Raw genomic sequence first — 21002 nt, forward strand, 5'->3', positions numbered from 1 at the left:
AAATAAAGAGATCTTCCTAATCTCCAAAGCAAGCTGATGCACACAAGGACTCAGTTGGAAAGATGCACGATTTTACAGTCAACAGCTCTTTAAACAATCAGACAAAAAGAAGCACACAAAAAAGTGGGTTTAAGCAGATTTTCTAAGTGAAAGATCACTCCTGTAACATATCATTAGGAGAATATTTTCACTTAGGCATGACTGTTTTGAGAAATTCTTAATAGCATTTATTTCAGTAACTTCTACAGGGTACAGATATAGTTTACTATTGTAGTAATATTATTGGATGATGCATTTTGTGTGTTTTCAGAAAGTCATTAATGATGCAAAATTTTAACTGTAACTTTGTAATAGAGTGTATCTGTGACCTGTCCTATGATCTTCAGAGTAAAAAAATCAGCAGCTTTGAAATGTGACATTTCTATGATGTAGATTTAGACAACAGAATAGCTCCAGAATGAAATATTTTTCAAACTCAGTTTCTGCAACAAGTAACACAGTAGCTTGAAGCAGAAATTACTAAGAAAATAACTTTCCTCCCAGACACTACACAATTATTTTTAATACAGTTATATCCCTTCCCCAACTTTTATATACTGATAAAGAGCTACCTTATAAACATCAAGTAATTAACATTCCTACTTCCTCAGGCACATCTCTCTTTTTCAGAAGTCTTCCTGCAAAGCAGGTTACAATGGTGCTAATGATTTCTGCATCTATGCCCCTTCCCAAGCCTCTTCTCCCTCCCACTGTAACTGGCTTCAATAATTGCAAACGTATGCAACTTCACCTAAGCAGAAGAAAAAATTAAACTCAGCTATCCTAAGCTTTCATGTTTTGAGTTGACTTCTGCCTGCAAAAAGCTTAACTTCAAAGCAACTGTTAGGGTTTAAGTCTAGGAATCCATGAAAAATATTGGAAGGTTGAGGCCTATATTTATATAGGCATTTAAATAGTATTGATGGCTGTAAATAAAATAAATGGAATAAAATTGAATTTAACATTATAATCTTGTTATCATGGCTAACAAATGCACAGGAGAAGAATTTTCTAAGAATCAATAAATTGTCGCTTAAGTTCTTTAGGATATGGAAAGAAATCAACAGAACCCAGACACACACATTTGTTAAGTCACTGCAGTTACTGTCCTTGTGTAATAAAACAGACAGTCAACAACCAGTTTGACATATAGTGAGTGGCAGAATCCTATTAAACTTCAAGTGAGAAGGCAAATGTTTAAGTCTACCATTTTAGGCCATTCATTCCATTTTATGCACGAATCTGTATCGTCAAGGTGCAAGCATGTGCAATCTGTCTGTACACAAGCCAAGGGGGAAATTCCCTATCTTTACCCTATCAATTTCCCCATCTATTTTACTGATTTTTTTCTTCATGCCTTAAAAAGGCAATGAGTTTTTCAAGGCCTAGTTTGACAGTAAACATTTAAAGCATTAAATATTTTTTCAAGCTTCAATAGCAGAGGACTATTTTTGTCAAAACACTCATTCCCCAAATAATGAGGGAATTGTCACACATTTCTAAACACAAAGCACACAACAGTTTTTAATATATCCTTCCACATATTTACAGATTAGTAGCTACAATGTTTTCAGACTTCATTTTATTCCATCAGGCAATTTTTTCAACTAGCTTAGCAAAATTTACATTTTTAATCACATTTCTGGTTTAATGGACTATGACATTTACTCCACAAGCTCTTTGTGCAGCATGAGCCTCTAGATTCTGCCAAAATTCCAGGGAAACAATATCCCAGGAAAAATAAACCTTCTTTGTCATCGCCACTAAAAACACAGCACAAACATTTGTTCAATTACCATTGCTGATTTTTGTCATCAAGCACAATCAGACCACAAACTACCTTCTAAGATAAAAGGGGCGGGAGGGAGGGGGGAACTCATTTCTGCATTAGCACATTAGGGATATTATTTAAGGCAAACAATCATCAGGAACATTGTTTATACTAAGTAGTATTGCAAACACTAACAAATTATATCTTGCAAACTCTGGCCTACACAAAAGCTAGCAGTTCCTGTAATGATGTCACTCCTGGTTTTGAGCAGCTGATGTCACATTATGAAAAGCAAAAAATCATTTCTTACTACCAGTTCTTGTCGTTCAAGTACAATAGTTGCTAGCAATTAAATTAAATCACTAGCAGGAAAAGCAATCTTTGGATTCTGACACAGATCAGCTCACCCTGCCTCAGTCATCAGTACTCTATTAAGCTATTCATAGAATCGAAACTATCAGATTAAACTATGTTTAGCTTGCCATGTCACATGAATACGCTCACACTAATCACCACACAAAGCCATCTTGCGAGAAACGAGTCTTTATTTCTACACTGAAGCAGTTCATGATTAAACGCAGCCTCGATGCCAATAATTTATGTGGTTACCCAAAATTGTTTTTTTCATTACCATCACTTCTGTCACATCCTGGAGTGCCAGCAGTACATTACACGGTCTCTGCAAATAATACAACTGAAGAATTATGATGGTGCAAACAATGGAGCTAGTGGTAAGGGGAATCATACCATAGAACTAGATGCATATTGCAGAGTAATAATACAATCTCTACACATTCTGTATGTATATTTGAATTCTAACTTTCAGACAGCTCTGATTTCCAGTGCTTTCATATTCCTAGCTGGTTTGCAGCACATATCATTTATTTGAAATTCACCCATTTAGTGCATTTCTAGCAATTCTGCCTTTCAGTAAAAGCTGATTCAATTAGAACAGACTTACAAGACCCATATGGTTTTATCAGTCCCTGTATAAATGTGCAGAAAACTACCCCTTGAGGCAGTGTCCCTATTTGATCATTCCCTTAAAGGGATTGCCCTATTTTCCAGATGACATTTAACAGATGAGGGCAGAAAGTCTCCTGAAGACAACTGCACAACAGTCTAAGAAGTAGTATCCTAAGAAGAAATAATCCGTATCAGGACCTTTAGAGAGCCCAAATTCATCTTCACTGAGTTTTATAAGCAGATATCAGATATAAGTGTTTCAACCACTAGTTTTAAGGCTTCAATCTCTTGGACACGGTTGTCAGGAATTGTTCCCTGTAGGCCACAAGCTGTGGTTCACCAATGCTCAGCATGATAGCTGTATTGAAAATACCCTCTTTGAGAAACACACTGGTATCAACCCACTCGTATTTCCTAGATGACAATGTGCTACAATATACGCAGGGCTCAAAAAGCTCAATTTCCTAAACAATAGCCCCTGAAAAGGCAATATTTGGAAGCCTGCAGAGAAGGTTAGTCCTTTAAAGCCCTAGATCCTTAGGATTCATGGGGAAGCAACCTATCCCAACTTCCAAGCCCACAAAGGATTGGATCCTCCAGGCTGCTCCTCTGTTCCCTTCCTGTAGAAGCTGTGATGCTTCTTGAACCCAAGCAAAAAAACACACGCAAAACGTGAGGTTCATACTGATGCAGCAGCACAGTTACTGCTGTACATAAACAACATGAATACTTGGCACAGCAAGCTTTGTGACCAGACAGGAAGAAGCTTGCTTCTGACCTATGTTATTTGCTCTGTACTGTAAGTGTGATCTTCCTAGAGGGCTGCAGCATTCTAGAAATTTCTTCCATTCAGAGCCAGCCCCACAAAGATGTCTAATTTCAGTAGGAGAAAGGACTACACCCTTGCCCTGAAGTGTCCATAATGCTCTTCAGAAAAGATGTATATCAATTAACAGGAAAAGATACCACAAACCTATCAACCCTCATCTTTTCTTTTCCTTAACTACAAAACATAGAATCATAGAATTGTCAGGGTTGGAAGGGATCTCAAGGATCATCTAGTTCCAAACCCCATGCCATGGGCAGAGACACTTTCCACTAGATCAGATTGCCCACAGCCAAATATCCAGCCTGGCCTTAAAAACTTCCAGAGATGGGGCTTCCACCACGTCCCTTGGCAACCTGCTCCAGTGTCTCACCACCCTAATGGTGAAGAACTTCCTAACATCTAATCTAAATCTACTTTCCTCCAGCTTGGATCCATTCCCCCTAGTCCTATCACTACCCAACATCCTTAGAAGTCCCTCAACAGCTTTCTTGTAGGACCCCCTTAAGATACTGGAAGGCCACAATAAGGTCTCCTCGGAGCCTTCTCTTCTCCATACTGAACAACCCCAACTCTCTCAGCCTGTGCTCACAGGAGAGGTGCTCCAGCCCTTTGATCATCCACATGGCCTTTACCTGGACACATTCCAACACATCCCTATCTTTCATGTAATAGGGGCTCCAAAACTGGACATAGTATTCCAGGTCAGGTCTCACAAGAGTGGTGTAGAGGGGGAGAACTTCTAGCTCATGATCCTAATATTACACAGAATTCAATGATATCTGTAAGGAACAGCTTTCCTTTTACTGAATGCATCAAACTTTTTATCTTTTAGTGAGAAACTCTATTTTTTAAATAAATTTTAAGCCTTCTAATCATTTACACATTTTTTTCTACCAAGCCGTGTCACTCAAACTGCAGAGTTCAGATAAAGTATACTCAAGCATCAATGAAAAGTAAAGAGAAGTCCCAAACTTCTAGTAAGTTAGAATGGGAAAATTTACAATTGCTCATTTCCTCCCCAACTCCTAAGAAAAGAAGAAAAACCTGTAGCAGACATCAAGGTCATCTCTTGTCTGACTTCTGATGGAAAGTCTGCCAGCCAAAAGCCTAACAGCAACATTCTGCAGATGAACTCTCCAAGTTCAAGCCTGCTCTACATCAACGTACCACATACCAGTGGAATGCACTTCAGAGAAAACAAGACAATCCTTAGATTCTCTATGTCCTACTTAAACTAGGATAGCTACTGTATGAAAGCATTAGAAAAATGAACACTTTAGATTTTGTTCCACTAGCCTACTTTGAAAGTATTTTGTAGCTGACTATACCAGCCAACAAGACAAGACATCATCTGATACTGAGAAAATCTTCTGCAATGCATACTGTTGTAACCTGACTTTCAAGATGAAAGGTATAGACACTTCTATAAAGTCTTAAACAGGAACAGGCATAGTGGGCTGTCACAACAATGAAAGAAAAACTGTTATAAAAAGTCAAGGGGCAGAAAAAGCCACTTCTCATCACTCCACAGTGATACAAAGAGCCTCATTCTCACCAGCCAGACTTCTCTGTTAACATACTTAATCTTACTGTAGGTGTTTATTTTAATCCCAGTATTTTATAGTCCAGGACAACCAATAATTTTCTCTAGAAAAGACACACTGAGCAGGAATACTACCTGGTTAGTAGTAGCACTACCACTAACAAAATAAAATTAAACACACTGAAACACACACTACTTAATGGCCCAAAAGAAAGAAAGAAGTCTGTCAAATGTGGAAATATGGCATAAAGGCCTCTTTGCTTCAGCTCCTACACAAAGGTCTAATTCCATATAACCGAATTAAACAAGGGGATGCGAGTACCAGTTAGAATAAGAAACAGATCTGGCTACTGAATGTTATATATGGCAGTCAAAAAGTATCTAACGAAATTCACCTTCAGAAAGAAATTGTTTAGAGTGCTACAGGAACATGGAAGTATTGCAGGAGAAAAAGAAGTGAGGGAAAAAGAGACATCACAAGATGGGTAACTAAAAATGCACAAAGTAGATGATTCAGCCAAAGTCACATTTCAGAAAAGCATTAGAATGGAAGTATTTTACAATTGGGAACATTAAAAGATAAAGCAAATCCAATTGACACAGGTATCTTTAATAGTCCTAGTGACCAGTAGAAAAGCCATATGCATCCCAAGTCTTGACTTACACAACAATCAAAAATACATTCTCCCACTCAAGCCAGACTATGACTGGGACAACCATCAGCTATAGATGTAGGATACCATTTATAATCATGTTTTACAAGTGCACTATTTAATAATCATGCTTTGGACAAAGGAATAAAGACTAGAACAAGCAAACATCACCCAGCTGAAAGGTGGTGAGAATTATTTGCCAAGATCATTGCAAGTTAAGATGAAATCCAGGGAAGACAGTGTAAAGCACCACAGGGCCCATGACTGGAAAAAAAGCACTGCTTAAATAACCATGGGAGACAAAGGACACCAGATCAAGTAGATCACAAGGCATAGAGATGATACCTCCAACATCATGACATTATTGCACAAAATGTAAAAAGGAAAAAAGTCATTATTCAGGGAAGTACAGACATCAGAATTTAGGATTCTGGAAAGGCACAGTCCCACTATATCTTACATTAGAAATTACTCTGATGAATGTGTCACCATTCTGGGCTACTGCTGTTATGAAACAGATGTGTCAACTGCAGAATAAAGAATAACAATTATTATATAAACTGAAGAAAAGGTCTCATATAAGAAAGGGCTACTGCAATTTTGTTTCTGTGAGAAAAACATAGAGAAAGGAAATGGGTAAACAGGGAAACCATAATCCAGCAACCAAAGAACTACAAATACAGTGAGTAATGCACTGGGGATAGGGAGAACACAAATCAACTTATTTACCAACAGAAAGAGACATAGTTTAGTGGGCATGGTGCTGTTGGATTGATGGTTGGACTTGATGATCTTAGAGGTCTTTTCCAAACTTAACAATTTTGATTCTGTATCTGGAAAAACATCAAGGGTTAAAAGCACCATAAATAATCTGTCTGAAGGAGTTAGTCTCCTTCACTAAAGACTTGTCAGCACAAGTTGTCCAGATCTTCCTTCAACATGGGTAGAGGGTCTAACTCATTGGAAGAAGAGTTCCTAGTGCAATATGGAAAAGCCAAAAGAGACATATTACCTTCCTTAGAACCATTCCTATAATGAATTCAAAATGTATCCAAAGCTTTTACTACCTTAGTAACTGTGGAAAACAAATGCTAACGTATTTTGCTTGGCTTTGGAACAATGCAACTGAACAAGCCATTCTTAACTGGTGGAATCTACCTTTAACCCTTCAGTGCCCCTATCTCCTAAACCCATGATCATACCACAGATCTTGGAAACAGGGTGCTAAATAGCTTTTCTTCCCGTTTGTCATCTCAGATACGATTAGTTATCACAGCAAGGAAGAGAGAAGGTTTATAGAAAGCAGTAGGTTTCTTTCTGCTCCATGTTTGCTCTTCAATTGCCTAAGGTAGAAGGCCAAGTCACAATGACAGCTACCTACATTTCTGGCCAAAGATTATTGCTGATATAACTACTATTTACAAAGATTTAAAAAGATTTAAAAAGAAATATGCAAGTTTAAATCAACCGAAGACATATCAAACAGGTCCTACCAGGTCTTAAGCCAGTGCATTTTTTTTCCACAAGTTGTTTAGCATCAGGAGTTAAACACAACAACGAAATAAAACCCAAACCCAACTACTCATCTAGACTTTCTAAATTCTGAGCTTTGTCTTCTTTTGATAGGCTGCCCGTTGCATTTTCTTATTGCCCATACAAGCTATGCCTGTCACCAGCATCTGTTGTAACAGAACCACTCCAATCAATAAAAATTACTTCATTTTTATAGATGGAAAAACAAAATCTCTTTGAAGCTGATGTGTGCAAAATTCAAGTTTCACTACATTTTTCCAGTGAAGATAATTCCTAAATAATTCCTAAACAATTCTGAAGGTTCCTTTCTAAAACTCTTTTGAAAAATCAGACTGTCACTCCAGAATGTCTAGAATAGTTGACATCTGTCTACAGAGCAGAAGAGAACTATTTTCACATTGAAGGTAAAACACAAAGCTTGTAACATACAGCTAGGTAAAACATGGATTACACGTGACTTTTCCACTCACTTCATTCCTACAGATATTTCCTTCTTCAAACTACCACAAGTAAGGAACAGCTCTTCAGTCTGTTAAGCTTGAGCTGGGCATGTATCTGTAAAAATCAGCACGACAGGCAGTTCTTCCTCTTTTTCTCCTTCACAACGTTACCCTGACACGCATGCGCTCGTGCACACACACAGGCTGCACACTGGAAGGCAGAAGACAGAGTCTTTAACAAGCTGTTGTAAAACAGACAGATTAAACTAGATGCACAAAACAAGTACCAAATCTCTGTCCTGAACAGCACTGCATTTCAACAGAAATACAAATAGCAGATTTGGTTAAATGTATCTGATTTGTGCTTATAAACATCCAGATGGTGCATGACTAAACAAATTGCACATATTTTCTGAAGAAAAATGACCTTGATATCCCAGTTTAAAAATTAAACATTTTATTTATGCTTCTCAAAGCATAAAACAAACTTGTGACAGCTTCAAGTAAAGACCTGCGTCTCCTGTTTAGGATATTGTCAGACAAGCTTACAAATACATGCACTTATTGAATGTCCACACTCTCAGGCACATTCAAGGAGCACAGACAAAACATCAAGCAAACGTATAAAGATGGCGACAACCTAGTTCATTATACTTCAGACTCTTCTGTCTGGTATGATTTAAAGTTGGCTTTTTGTACCTCAGGCTGGGAGAAAAGGAATGATTCGGTAATGGAGATCAATAGAGCATAGGACACAGAAGCCATGCCCCCGTTCAGCTGGTTATATATGTCTCTACTGCAGCAGCACATGATGTTAAGAGGTATAGATCCCAAATCCACAAAATTCATCCTGACTCGAAATTACCTTCTCGTTCTGACCTTTTTATGCAAATGGTATTGGTTACAGAAACTCACTCAAGATGTGTATCAGAGAGGAATATCTTAAAAAACCAAAACAAACTCCAAAACAAACCCTAACCACTTTACAGAAGTCACTTGCACCTGTTCTGTCTCCTTGTTCTCCCCTCTTCTTTCCTCTTGTCTGAAGAAAAATACTTGAGTTTCAATAGTGTGCACTCAAATTCACAGGCAAGATTAAGTTTTTACTGAATTCAAAGCAAGCAATAAAAGTAGCTCTTAAAAAATAAAATTAAATAGAACTGTAACAATCAAAAGCAGTTACATCTTTGTACAACTGCTCAGAGAACATTATCAGTGAAAATATCCTTTGGAATTCTGCCCTATTTCCTAATTTAAAAATCCACTTTGGAAAGGGGAAATTGATCACATATCCCTGATCCGCCTTTTTTCTTTATTTACACAGCCACTAACTATCATGCCAAACATTTCAAAGCTTCAGCAGCCAAGTTTGCAGTTCCTCCTGTAACTCTCACTACACTCCCCTGGATGCTCATCCTTCACAACAAACGGAAAAGCAGCTTGTCGTATCACGGAAAAAAGAATGGGATCCTGCAGCTAGAGACCAGATCAAAATGCACATATATAAAAACTACATTAAAAAAACAAAGTGACAGGTAATTTTAAATCTGGATGCTGTCACTAACTGAAAACAAGAACATTAATGTGATCTAAGGAAGATGGAGCAGAGAGGTGATGGAGCAGTAAGGCAGCCTCCTAGAAGACAGAGTATCAAACATACAACCCTTTGGAGAGAATGCTAGTCCTCTTGTGTACTTCCCAGCAAATTGGTACTCTTAATTTTCAGCTTTATGTGCCTAAATTACAATGACTAACTGTGTTAGATGGCAAGAACAGAAGAAACAAAACCCAAACACAGGCAGAAGGACAAACAGGGAGCAAATACTTGCTAAAGTAAGGTCTGTCCAAGGTCCCAGCCCAATTCTTAAAGGTCTTGATTTGGGTAGTGTCATGAGGAGCAGAAAGAAGAAAACAAAAGAAAAGAAATGGCAGTGTACCCATGGAGGCAACTTTCTTCTGGCAAAGCAGTATTTGTGAGAGTCAGACCAAATTCAGCAACCCCACTATAACCTCTAAGGGAGCCAAATAATTCCCTTCTGGGTTTTCAGCATCGTATCATTGCCACTGGTCCTTTTACACTATTGCTGCTCTGGGCTTTTTCACTGTTCTAGCAATTACTTTTCTGTATAACACGAGTGACAGAGGGGAAATGATGATTTTTCAAGTGTTTACATCTCAACAAAACTTAGTTTCACAGGGCAAGGAAATCAAGCCACTTTTTTACTGTAAGGACTCTTCCTCTTGCCAAACTTCAATGGCTTTCACAAATACAGCTTCTTGAAGAGATCATGCCATTTCTTTGTAATGGGAACTACTAGGCAACCTAAATATAGTCTGTTACCAGTTCCTTCTACACACAGTATGTTAAGGTTCTATTCAACTATTTCACTCATGTTTATAATGAACTTCAGCAGGGGATTTGTCCAAGTAAGGAACGATTACAGTTGTAAGTTCCTTACATTTATACATCTTTCATCTAGAAAGATTTGGTGTTTTAAAGGTCACATATAGAAAATTACTCCATTCAGTACAGTGACCTATCAAGAGGAACATAGTAATTTCTCAGTACCCAAGCAACAATATGGAACAATTTAGTTCAGAAAGTAAATAAGAAAGCTGTGTGTAGAGAGAGCACTTAGATCCTCAGTGACATTACCAAATTAGTGTTCTACAGCAAAGGGGTTTCCAAGTGGCACACAGATTCTTAGTTTTACATCTGACTCATAGCACATCTAGGGTTAGGGTGTCCCACACTGGGACACTCCTTTACTACTAACTTTAGTACTAACACAAAGAAAATTGGAATCAGCTACACTTCTTTGTGCAGCATCTAGGACTTCTCTTGGACATCTCAGATCCAAGCACTGGCCAGTTTAACCACTTACAGTGATACTGCCATGCACAAAGTTAATTTAACTCCAGGACCCAATCTGCTTAAAAAAAAAAAAAAAAGCTTTTAATTTTGAAAATTCAATCTAGAAGTATATTAAAATATAATCAAGAAGTCATAAGAATTATTTCCACTAATCTTAGAAATCCCACCACCAGTTGTTAAAGACCATAACCTACATCCAGCCTCTGGCATGAAAGAGAACTCTTTCAGAAAGAAGAAATTATTCCACAGTGAAGAAACACACAAACCCTATCCTGCACCTGAAAATATTTCTGTAAAGTTAATTAATAGCACATGATTAGTATAAAGAAGTAAAGACGGTTTAATCAACTGCACCTAATTTACGATGGCCTTCAAAACCATTAAGCTTTTCTATGATTACCTGCTTTTTCTCCTGTAAATCTGGCTGCATTTACTGAATGTTAACGTGCAGAAGCAGGACATTAAACTGTCCACCACACAACCAGATTTCTCTGTACTAATGTACATCAGTAAAAAAGGCTGGAAATTTTGAAGACTCATAGCATGGTAAGAATTGTGCTGAAGCATCATCTTAACCTACCATAAAGCTTCAAAAATGTAAGACTGGAAATATAAATGAAAAATGCACTCAGTGACATCAAAATGCCATACTATTGTCATTCTGACCAACACTGATGAGCAACATTTTGTTGTATATGCAGTACCAGCTATGCTTTTAACAAGGCCCCAGTTTGGCCTCTTGGATTCCAGCTTAAAAAAAAAAAAAATCCACCCAAATGGCCTTTTGTGTCTCCCTGGCACCCTAATGATTCTCTCCATCGACACAAAGGTCTACTTACTAGCTCAAATCTAATTTCAGAATTGGGGCCTAAAACCTCAACCTGTATTTATCTCACGCCACGTGCAAATCCTGGAATTCACAAACATAGGAAAATGCAGCCCATCTAAACCTTAGGGGGAAAAGAAACCCACAAACCTACTCAGCTACACTCTGCTTCATAGTTTAAACAGAGAAACAAAAATCAATGTATCAACTAAAGCTTTGCATACCAGATCACTGTGGAGAGAAAATGGAAACAAAACAACAAAAAAAGGCAATTTTTGTTGCCAGAATATTATTTAAAATTATGAAATATTCAGGTGGGGTGGAAAAAAAGAAAGCATTCATGGGGTTTTCTTCAGTACTGTCTATTTTTCCCCGCATTCTTTTTGTTTTTCTGGGGAGTTTTCAAGTTTTAGTGGTTTTATCCAACTGAGCTTCTACTGCAACAAAACATAATATTAAACTGACTTTAAAATTGGGCCTATCAAGTTCACTCGAAGATTTTTGCATTAATTGTTTCAACAGTATTATATTGCTGAGTGTTAACAGTCTGTAAACACCTGTCTGTGATATAAACACAATGCCATTGTTACAAGTGTGAAACACGACATGCAATTCCTCTCTGGTGCATTTACCTCACTGATTTCCTCGGTTAAAAACAAATACACAAACAAACAAGAGAATTAAATATAATCAACTCATATTCAAAACTGAAGTTGTGAGAATTTCTTTCCACATTCATTCCAGTTTTCAAAGTCTAGGAAATCGGCTCTAGAAATAAAGATTAATCTTTTTTGTCAGGTAATTGGATACAACATTGCACTCAATTTCAAAATGTAACATTTAATGCAAGCCATATTCAGCACTACCTTGACTGACACCTACAACGTAATAGCTGCTTTTTATAGGATTGCAACTTTTATTGCCACTTAAACTTCTCTTGCTGACAGGATTAATCCATAGGTACGGTAAACGTTAACAAAGGAATCATACGCAATTTTCTCTTCGGTTAACATGAAACAGCTTCAAGAGCACTCCTGTTGGTTTTTAAAAGCCTCCATTCCCCAAGCACGCACATTTAGGCCACAATAGTGAAAAATACTGACAGGTGCAGGAAACAGGTAATCCACCACGAGTTTTCCGACGCGTGCATTTGAGAAAAGGTCCTCCTGGGAAGTCACAGAGACGCAGGGCGGCACATCCACACGGCGCAATTCAACTAGCCAACAATTCCTCCCTAAACAGCGAAGGGTCATTATCCACCCCCACAGCCCCCGGAAACCTGCACAGTGATGCTCTGTGATGAAAAGTGCACTACAATAATAGCAACTTTAAAACGGGGAGCATTTATAAAGCAAAGTTAAACTCATAGAAAGAATTTAAAAGGAAAAAAAAATAACAACAAACACAAACATTAAACCCAAACATCCCAGGGGACGGACGGCTCTTCTTCCTGCCAGAGGCATTGCCTCCTCGGGGTCAGGCTGAGCAGGCAATTATGCCCTTCCTGGTATTTATTATTTCTGTTTTCACACACGCCGGCGCACCGCTCCCCGGCTTGGGTCACGTTTACCGGGGAGCTCCGGGCTGGGGCTCCGCAGCAAACGTGACCTGATTCCCATCACAGCCTCTCTCCCTCACTGCCCGGGGCGGCGGGAGCCCACCTAACAGCTCTCCCCACCCCACCCCCGCTTCCCCCTCAGCCGCCGCCGGCGACCCACCGTGTGGAGGTGCCCTTCCTCACGTCGCACATCATGCACTTGAAGGCCTCGGCGCTGTTGCGGAAGGTGCAGACGCTGCAGTCCCAGTAGCCCTCGTCCGAGGAGGGTTTCGGCTGCCGCTTCGGCCTGCGGAGACACACGCGCGCCAGGGGCAACACCGGGCGCGACGCCCTCACGACGACGCCGCCGACGCCGCCACCTCCCTCCCGGGGGCGCCCCGCCGGCCGCCATCGCCGCCGGCTCCGCGCACTCGGCCGCCACCGAGAGGGCCTGGGGAAAGCAGGAGGCCGCCGCTGCCCTTACCTGGTTGGGCTCTTCTTGTCTCCCATGCCGGCTCCAGACGCGTCCCCGGCGCGGCCCTTTGTGTGTTTGTCAATAAGGAGGAGCACAGGGGGTCTCTTGGCTCTAACGGGGACCTGGGGAGGAGGAGCTGCCTCCGCAACCTCCAGCTGTCGGGGAAACTCCAGCCGCCGCCGCTGCCCCCTCCCCCCTCACGTGTCCCCCCGGCGCCAACCAGCGGCCGCCCGCAGGCCGCGGCACCCGCCGGGCCGCGCACCGCGGCAGGTTCGCAAGCGCCGGCGGCTCGGGCGCTGCGAGCCGGGGCGGCGGGGCCGGGGCGCCGCGGGGGCTGCTGGGGGCGGCGGGAGGGGAGGGGAGAGGCGGGGCAAGGGCAGCCGCGGCGTGGCTGCGGGCCCAGACTTGAGGTGGTAGCGGGCGGGGCCCAGGGGCCGGTGTCCCGGGGGCGTCCCTGGTACTGGCTGGCGTCCCGCGGCCATTGTCCTGCCGGGGAGCGCGCTGCCCAGAGGCGTGGCGGCGTTCCGTTTGCCGCGGCGGCGCCGGGGTAGGCCGAGCGGGCTGAGCGGCCGAGGTGGCGGGGGTTGTGGTGAGTGGGGCCTGGCGGAGAGGAGCTGCTCCGCCGCTCCGGGCCCATGTCGGAGGCCGCGGCCGTCGGAAGGCCGCGACGAGCGGGCGGCTTCGCTGCGCAGCTCTCAGCCGGCACAGTCTGGCCGACGGGGACCACGGCGTCCGCCGAGCGGCGAGGGTAGAGCTGCGGAACCGGCGGAGGGGCCCTCACTGGTGGGGAGGCGTGAGGTGGTTCTGGGCAAAACGGGCTGACCGGGAGTAAAAACGATTCAACTGGCCTGCCCGGCTTTCCCCTGGAAAACTGCTTTTCTGTATCACAGGGTATTGCTTGCAATAGTGTCTGGATTGCCTTGTTCTCCTTCTCAAATATATTGCTCCAGGCCGTGCATTACAGTAAGAAAGGAACAGGGAAAGAAGCTAATCACAATGTTCTGCTTGGAAACCTTGATCTACACCAGCCTGTTACCCTGAGGCGGGTGGAGAGCATGATCGGTAATGATATAAAAACCAACGGAGTGGTGTTACCTAGTGCCCATGTGTGGTGCTTTTCCGCTTAAAAGCATACAAGTACAACGAGGTTCACATGCAAGACAGCAACATTAAACGAAGCAGTGGTATTTATTACCTGTGTTTTAGCGCACAGGAGCCCAAGTTACAGGCTAGGATGCCATTTTGCACGATGCTGTACAAACAGAACAAAGAGCACATGTCCTAAGTACATAACAAAAGACGGCAGTTAGACACAGGTAGATGGCAGAATGCAAGCAGACAATGAGGTGATACTAGTAAGCCTCCTGTAGTGGTCAAAGCAGGTTTTGCTGTGTTTTGTCAGGAAATTACAATTTCAAAATCGAAATATACCCGAGGGAAGATTTATCCAAGTGTGTGAAAGAGCATAACTGATTGTAGTCCTCTTTGAAAATTTAGCAACTGAACAGTGGAGGAACTCTGATTCTGAAAGCAAAGCTGTCAAAAAAAAAAAAAAAGTTGAAGACTGGAGTATGACAAAGAAAAGGGAAATGTAAAGTGCTTGATGTCATCTTAGGAAGGAAAAAAAATAGACCTGTTAGTGGGATATTCACACCTAAATAAATATACTTTTACAAGATTCAGACTTCCCTTGTGTCTCTTTAGCAATCCTGTACACCAGCAATTGGAAACCAATATTTCCTACTTCTGGTTGTCCGTTTATTTTAATTTCCTACTGCATTCACATATTTCCAGTACTGTAATTTTCTCTACTTTCTGGTTTTTTAGCAGGTTTGCCTTGCATTTTCCTTATTTATTGAAATTTCCTTCCCTCTTTTTATGCATCTCATGGAGCCTTCTGTAAATTATGAATAAAATGTATAGATTGCACATCTGAGGTAGGGCCACATCAGGCACAGACAGCTGGCCTGGGTTTGTCTGTGTTTGGTTAGACATCTACATGAGCTAAGTGTCCAGACCAAATCCCCAGTGGGGAGAAACAAGCTCCTGCTGAAGGTGATTGATCTGATGTGAAGACAGGCATACAATTTTCTTCACCTATGGGGACCATTTCTCCTTTGACTATAAAGAGAACTTTGCACCAGTAGTCCAGAACTGAACATCCAGCCTTTAAAATTACAGAATTAAATGAGGTGATTCATCTGTGCTTGAACCCCACACTACATAGAAATCTCTAGACAGGAAGCAGTGAAGAAACCTGTCTCCCTGTGCCCTTTTCTACAGTGCACTTTGCTGTATAAATAAACATTATTTCTCCACTTTCAGAAAGCAATTATTTTGAAACAACTTCATTCTCTTGACCTTTCCTCTGTCACAGTCTACTTTTTCCATACTGATTGTGAGAAAACAGAACTTCCACTGATAGTTACAAAATGCTACGATGTGTTGTAATCCTGTGGGACCCATTCTTGGGGAGAACAGTTTCTAATCAGCATGGGGAATTGCAACTGCCAGCCACAAATGTTATCCCTAATGGCCAAGATTGTTGCTTGCCAGAACTTCTGCTGCAAGGCCATCACCCAAAACACTGCACTTTTAGATCACAAAGTTTTCCCAGCAGCATCATTGGGCCTGTTTCCCACTGAATGCCCCAACTAATCCTTATTTTGGGACCTGAAGGACAGTTTGGGTGGTCCGTTCCAAAGTTCAGGCATATAGTTTGTAATGTCTTCCATGAGTTGCCACTTGTGGTACCTGTGGGTCTGTGCAAGGATGAGTCTTATGCCTGAGTAACACTAAAGAGGAATGAGAAGCTGTTGCCCTCTCACCTTTTTATGGCCTCAAGCAGGAGCACAACAGAACACCAATGAAAGCACCGAGCCATCCCATGTGATCTCTGCAACTGAAACGGTGGTGGAAAGCATCTTTTAGCAGCAATGCCGAAGCACATGGAAGAGGTATGTGTAATAGTCAAATACTTAAACAAGAGTCTTAGGAGAATTTTGCTACACACTAACAAAATGGAGAATTCCATATCCAGACCTTTTGTCATCCCAGCGATACCCATGTGAATCTAGAAAACTCATCTGTGTCATGCCAAATATTTATACAGCATATTACATGGGTAGCTTGAATGTCAAAATTGATGGTGTCAGTGTTGGTAGCCTTTCAAAAAATGTCTCAGAGCAAGAAAGGGGATCACATGATCACAGAATCGTAGGGGTTGGACATGACCTCTGAAGATCATTTAATCAAACTCCCCTGCTAGAGCAGGATCATCTGGAGTAAATCACAGGTACATGTCTAGGCAGGTTTTGAATGCCTCCAGGGACAGATGCCACAGCCTCTTTGGGCAGCTTGTTCCAGTGCTCTGCCACCCTCAATGTGAAGAATTTTTATCTTGTGTTCACATGGAACCTTCTGTGTTCCAGTTTGTGTCAGCTGCCCCTTATCCTGTCACTGGGCACTACTGAGAAGAGTCTGGCTCCATCCCCCTGACACTCACCCTTTGAATTCTGTTTCCAGTTTGATTTAATCTAGAAGCGCAGTTGTTCCAGAATAGTTATTTCATTCTGTTTTAATTCAGCTCAGCTAAAGTAAACACATCCTTGAGACAGAAGGGATGGAAAATACATTTGTACATCAAGCATTCCCTTTCTAGGCAGCATTTAGTCTCTTACCATCTTAAAAATTACTTTTTTATCACATTGTACTAGGGAAATGTTCATGGTATGATTGTGATATTGAATATGATATTATGCTGATCATTTTGTGGAAGTCAAAGCTGTAATAATACTTTCAATATCTTACAGTATAAATGTTCTGGCATCCATGACTTCTCAGTTAAAAGTTTATTCCTATTAAAAAAAGGATGTGAAAGGGGGTGGTGGCAATTCCTAAATATCTTTTTGTGTAAAGATTCTTGCTGCAGAAAAAAATTACAGTTGTTCCTGAAAAAAAACCTCCACATTTGTGTATGAGGTTGTTTAAGAACAGGCTGTTGCTGTGTAAATCCATATGAAGGCTTGCCATTCAGTCAATACTTGAGCCATTGCTGTGCACATCAAATCTATGCCAGTTACTTCACTACCAGCATCTTGAGCAATTAAGTAATCACTTTGTCACTGCCTCAGTTTGAACAAACACCCTCTCTCCACAAAGACGATTATCATTATATTGTAGATAAACCATCTTTTAATCTCCATTTATAAAAAGGAGAACTACAGAAGGATAAAATTGCACTGGAACAAATGCCACATTATTCCAGCACAGTGTATCTGTTTTGTTTGGGTTACACTGATATAATAAAATCAACACAATTAAATCAATTCATGGGAATTTGTCTGGCAAGGTTTTTTAAAATGCTTGGTATAATGAGGCCTGAATCCCATCTGGGCTTCTATATGCTATTGCACTAAACAAACACACACAAGTATTTCAGAGGTTTTAGAAAATAAAAGGTATTTGCAGGCACTGTAATAATGAGAGTAAAATTGGTGACAGTGAAGGCTATCCCTCCATGCAAACCCAGTGCGTGTGTTGGCTCAGCCTTGGGGTCAGCCCAAGCTATCAAAAAAGTATAAATGCCACCTGGCAGTCCACACATCTCTTATTAGTGTGTGGAGGCAGGAGAGGAAAACGATGTTTTAGAAAGGGCTGAGGCAGAGAGGGGTCACATCTAGAGCACACCGTAACACCAGAGAGCCTAAAATGTGGTTTATGTAGTTTGCAATTCCTCACACGTACAAGCCTGACCTGAACACATTAAATGGTATTTTGGGAACTACTGCATTCATGAGACTTTGTTCACCACCATAGCATTCAGGTTTCACACCTTTAAAGTGGTCCTGAAATCACATAATCATAGAATGGTTTGGGTTGGAAGGGACCTTGAAAATCATCTAGTTCCAACAGAAAGGAACATCTTCCACTAGATCAGGTTACTCAAAGCCCTATCCAGCTTGGCCTTAAACACTACGAGGGAAGGGGCAGCCACAGCTTCTCTGGGCAACCTGTTCCAGTACCTTACCACCCTCACAGTAAAGAATTTCTTCCTTATATCTGATCTTCATTTTCCTTCTTTCAGTTTGAAACCATTACCCCTTGTCCTTGCACTTCACACCCTGATAAAGAGTCCCTCCACATCTTTCCTATAGGTCACCTTTAAGTACTGGAAAGAAGCAGCCAAGTCTCCCCAGAGCCTTCTTCAAGCCTGTTCTCATAGGGGAGGTGCCCCAGCTCCCTGATATCTTCATGCTCCTCCTCTGGACTTGATCAAGCAAATCCATGCCTTTCATATCCTGAGACTCCCAGAGCTGGACACAGTACTACAGGTGGGGTCTCACCAGAGCAGAGCACAGGGCAAGAATCATGTCCTTCAGCCTGCTGGTCACACTTCTTTTGATGCAGCCCAGGAAGCGATTTGCTTTCTAGGCTGTGAGCACACGTTGCTGGGTCACATTCAGTTTGTCATCCACCAGTATCCCAATGTCCTTCTCCACAGAGCTGCTTTCAATACCTTCATTGTCTAGCCTGTATTTGTGTTTAGGATTACCTTGACCCATGTGCAGGACCTCGCACTTGGCCTTGTTGAAGCTTATGTGGTTCTCATGGGCCCACCTCTCAGGCCTGTCAAGGTCCCAGTGGACAGCATCCCTTCCCTCCAGTGTCAGCTGCACCACACAACTCGGCGTTGTTGGCAAACTTACTGATCCTGCTGTCAATGTTGATGACAAACATGTTAAGCAGCACTGGTCCCAGTATGGAGCCCAAAGGAGCACCACTCATCAGCAGTCTCTACTCAGACATCAAATCACTGAGTTGTCAGACTGCCACTCTTTGAGTCCAACCATTCAGCCATTTTCTTATCGACCGAGTGGTCCATCCATGAAATCCATGTATCTCCAATTTAGAGACAAGGAAGTTGTGCAGGGCAATGTCAAATGCTTCGCACAAGTCCAAGCAGATGACATTGGTTGCTCTTTCCTTATCCACCAGTGATGTAACCCTGTCACAGAAGGCCACCAAATTTCTCAGACGTGATTTCCTCTTGGTGAAGCTGTGTTGGCTGTCACCACTCACCTCCTTATTTTCCATCCTTACTCATCCTCCTTACATTCCAGCTCAGCAAGGGTATGTTATCTTGAACCTGGAGTTATACAGTGGTGAATAAGTCCAGGAGTATTTCTAAGGCCATAATTAGACTGTATAATATGCTTATGAGAATTTGGCTCCAAATACAGAAGACAAAGTATTGTACTCAGAACACTTGCAGGTTATAGTGCAGCAGTAGTATGTAGGTGACCATAGTGGTCATTTGTTGTATTTGTCCTCAATGGGCTGGAATGAAATTATCAAAACACTTAATTTCAGATGCTTGGTAATAATCAAATTTCAGTTACTGCCTACTCTTCTGGTTTGGGTCCAACCTTTATCTTTGCAGATTTTTGTAGTGAAGCTTTTCAGCTCTATAATTTCTGCTTTGTCAGACAAAATTCTCCCAGTTGAAGTTTTCCTACTTTATTTTTTCCATTCAGCCTTTCTTGGAGGTAATCCAAGGTGTTAAAAATCACTGCTAGGAATAAAAGAACATTCTCAATACTCATTAAATATTTCTGGTCCTTTTGCTGATATTCCCAGGTATGGTGGTGCATGTGACAGTCTTTTAAACTGAAGATGAGAATTCATTTTTGATAAGTCACTAAAGATCATTAATAAATAATACCAGCACTTTATTCTTCTATCATATCTTTAACAGGAGAGGTGTGCTAAAAACTGCCTGTGACTGTTAGACTGAAAGTATGCCAGGTGATGGTTTCAGACACTGCAAAGCTATTCATGCAATGTTTGTCTGCACTTGAGCCAGTGAAAGTCTCCAAACAAATGGGTAGATATTGGCTTCTCTGGGGCAAATGGTTCAACGTGGTAATGCTGGGGTCTTGCTTTGAACCATCTATAAAGAGAGAGGAGGGAGACAAGGCTCATTAGCCTCTGTGAATTTGGATCTCCAGGGTTAAAGCTGTCATTATCAGCTATTTAAATCCAGGGCTAAATCTTTTCCTGGCTGCTCTCATCAGAGTGAATTGAAGTGGTGTCCAGTACATCCTCTGCCAAGGGTGATTTATTTGGACAAAGCCAGAGCCCTCCCAAGGAGGAATGGATATGCATTGCAGAGGCTCCTTTAAACAGAAACTATTTCTGTCTTCAGCTGCCAGTTCGTGCTGATTTCAGCATAAGATCAAGCTGGTTATAGGGGTGGACACATACATACCTTGATTAGCATGCCAAGCTCCTTTGTGGCTATAGGAGAGAAAAAAAAAATAGCCACTTTCAGGGCTCTCTGTTTAGATCCCACCTACTTTGCTCCTGCTTTCTCTCTCTGCTATTTGTCATCTTCCTGATTTATTTTTTCCCTTTCCTTTCTCTTTGTTACATGTTCCTTCATCTCCTTCCTGTTTTCTTTTTGTCTTTTTCTTTACGTCTGTGATGTATCTTTCCAGCTGGTCTTCTGTACTG

General features: G+C 41.4%; 1 protein-coding gene across 4 annotated transcripts in view; it reads right to left on the reverse strand.

Moving 5' to 3' along the window:
- LOC104299096 (YY1-associated factor 2) overlaps positions 1 to 21002 on the reverse strand; it is an 80354-nt gene that overhangs the window by 16992 nt on the left and 42360 nt on the right. Inside the window, exons 1-2 of one of the 4 annotated variants that reach the window (XM_054178028.1) lie at positions 13497 to 13803; positions 13194 to 13319 (exon numbers count right to left, since the gene is read on the reverse strand). The exons of 1 other annotated variant lie outside the window; for it this stretch is intronic. In XM_054178028.1, the coding sequence (XP_054034003.1) occupies positions 13194 to 13319; positions 13497 to 13522 (152 nt within the window). In that variant the 5' untranslated portion in view covers positions 13523 to 13803. 2 more of the 4 variants (XM_054178031.1, XM_054178030.1) reach the window with 2 other exon arrangements.

This window comes from Dryobates pubescens, chromosome Z (genome assembly GCF_014839835.1).
Source record: "Dryobates pubescens isolate bDryPub1 chromosome Z, bDryPub1.pri, whole genome shotgun sequence".
Lineage (NCBI taxonomy): Eukaryota > Metazoa > Chordata > Aves > Piciformes > Picidae > Dryobates > Dryobates pubescens.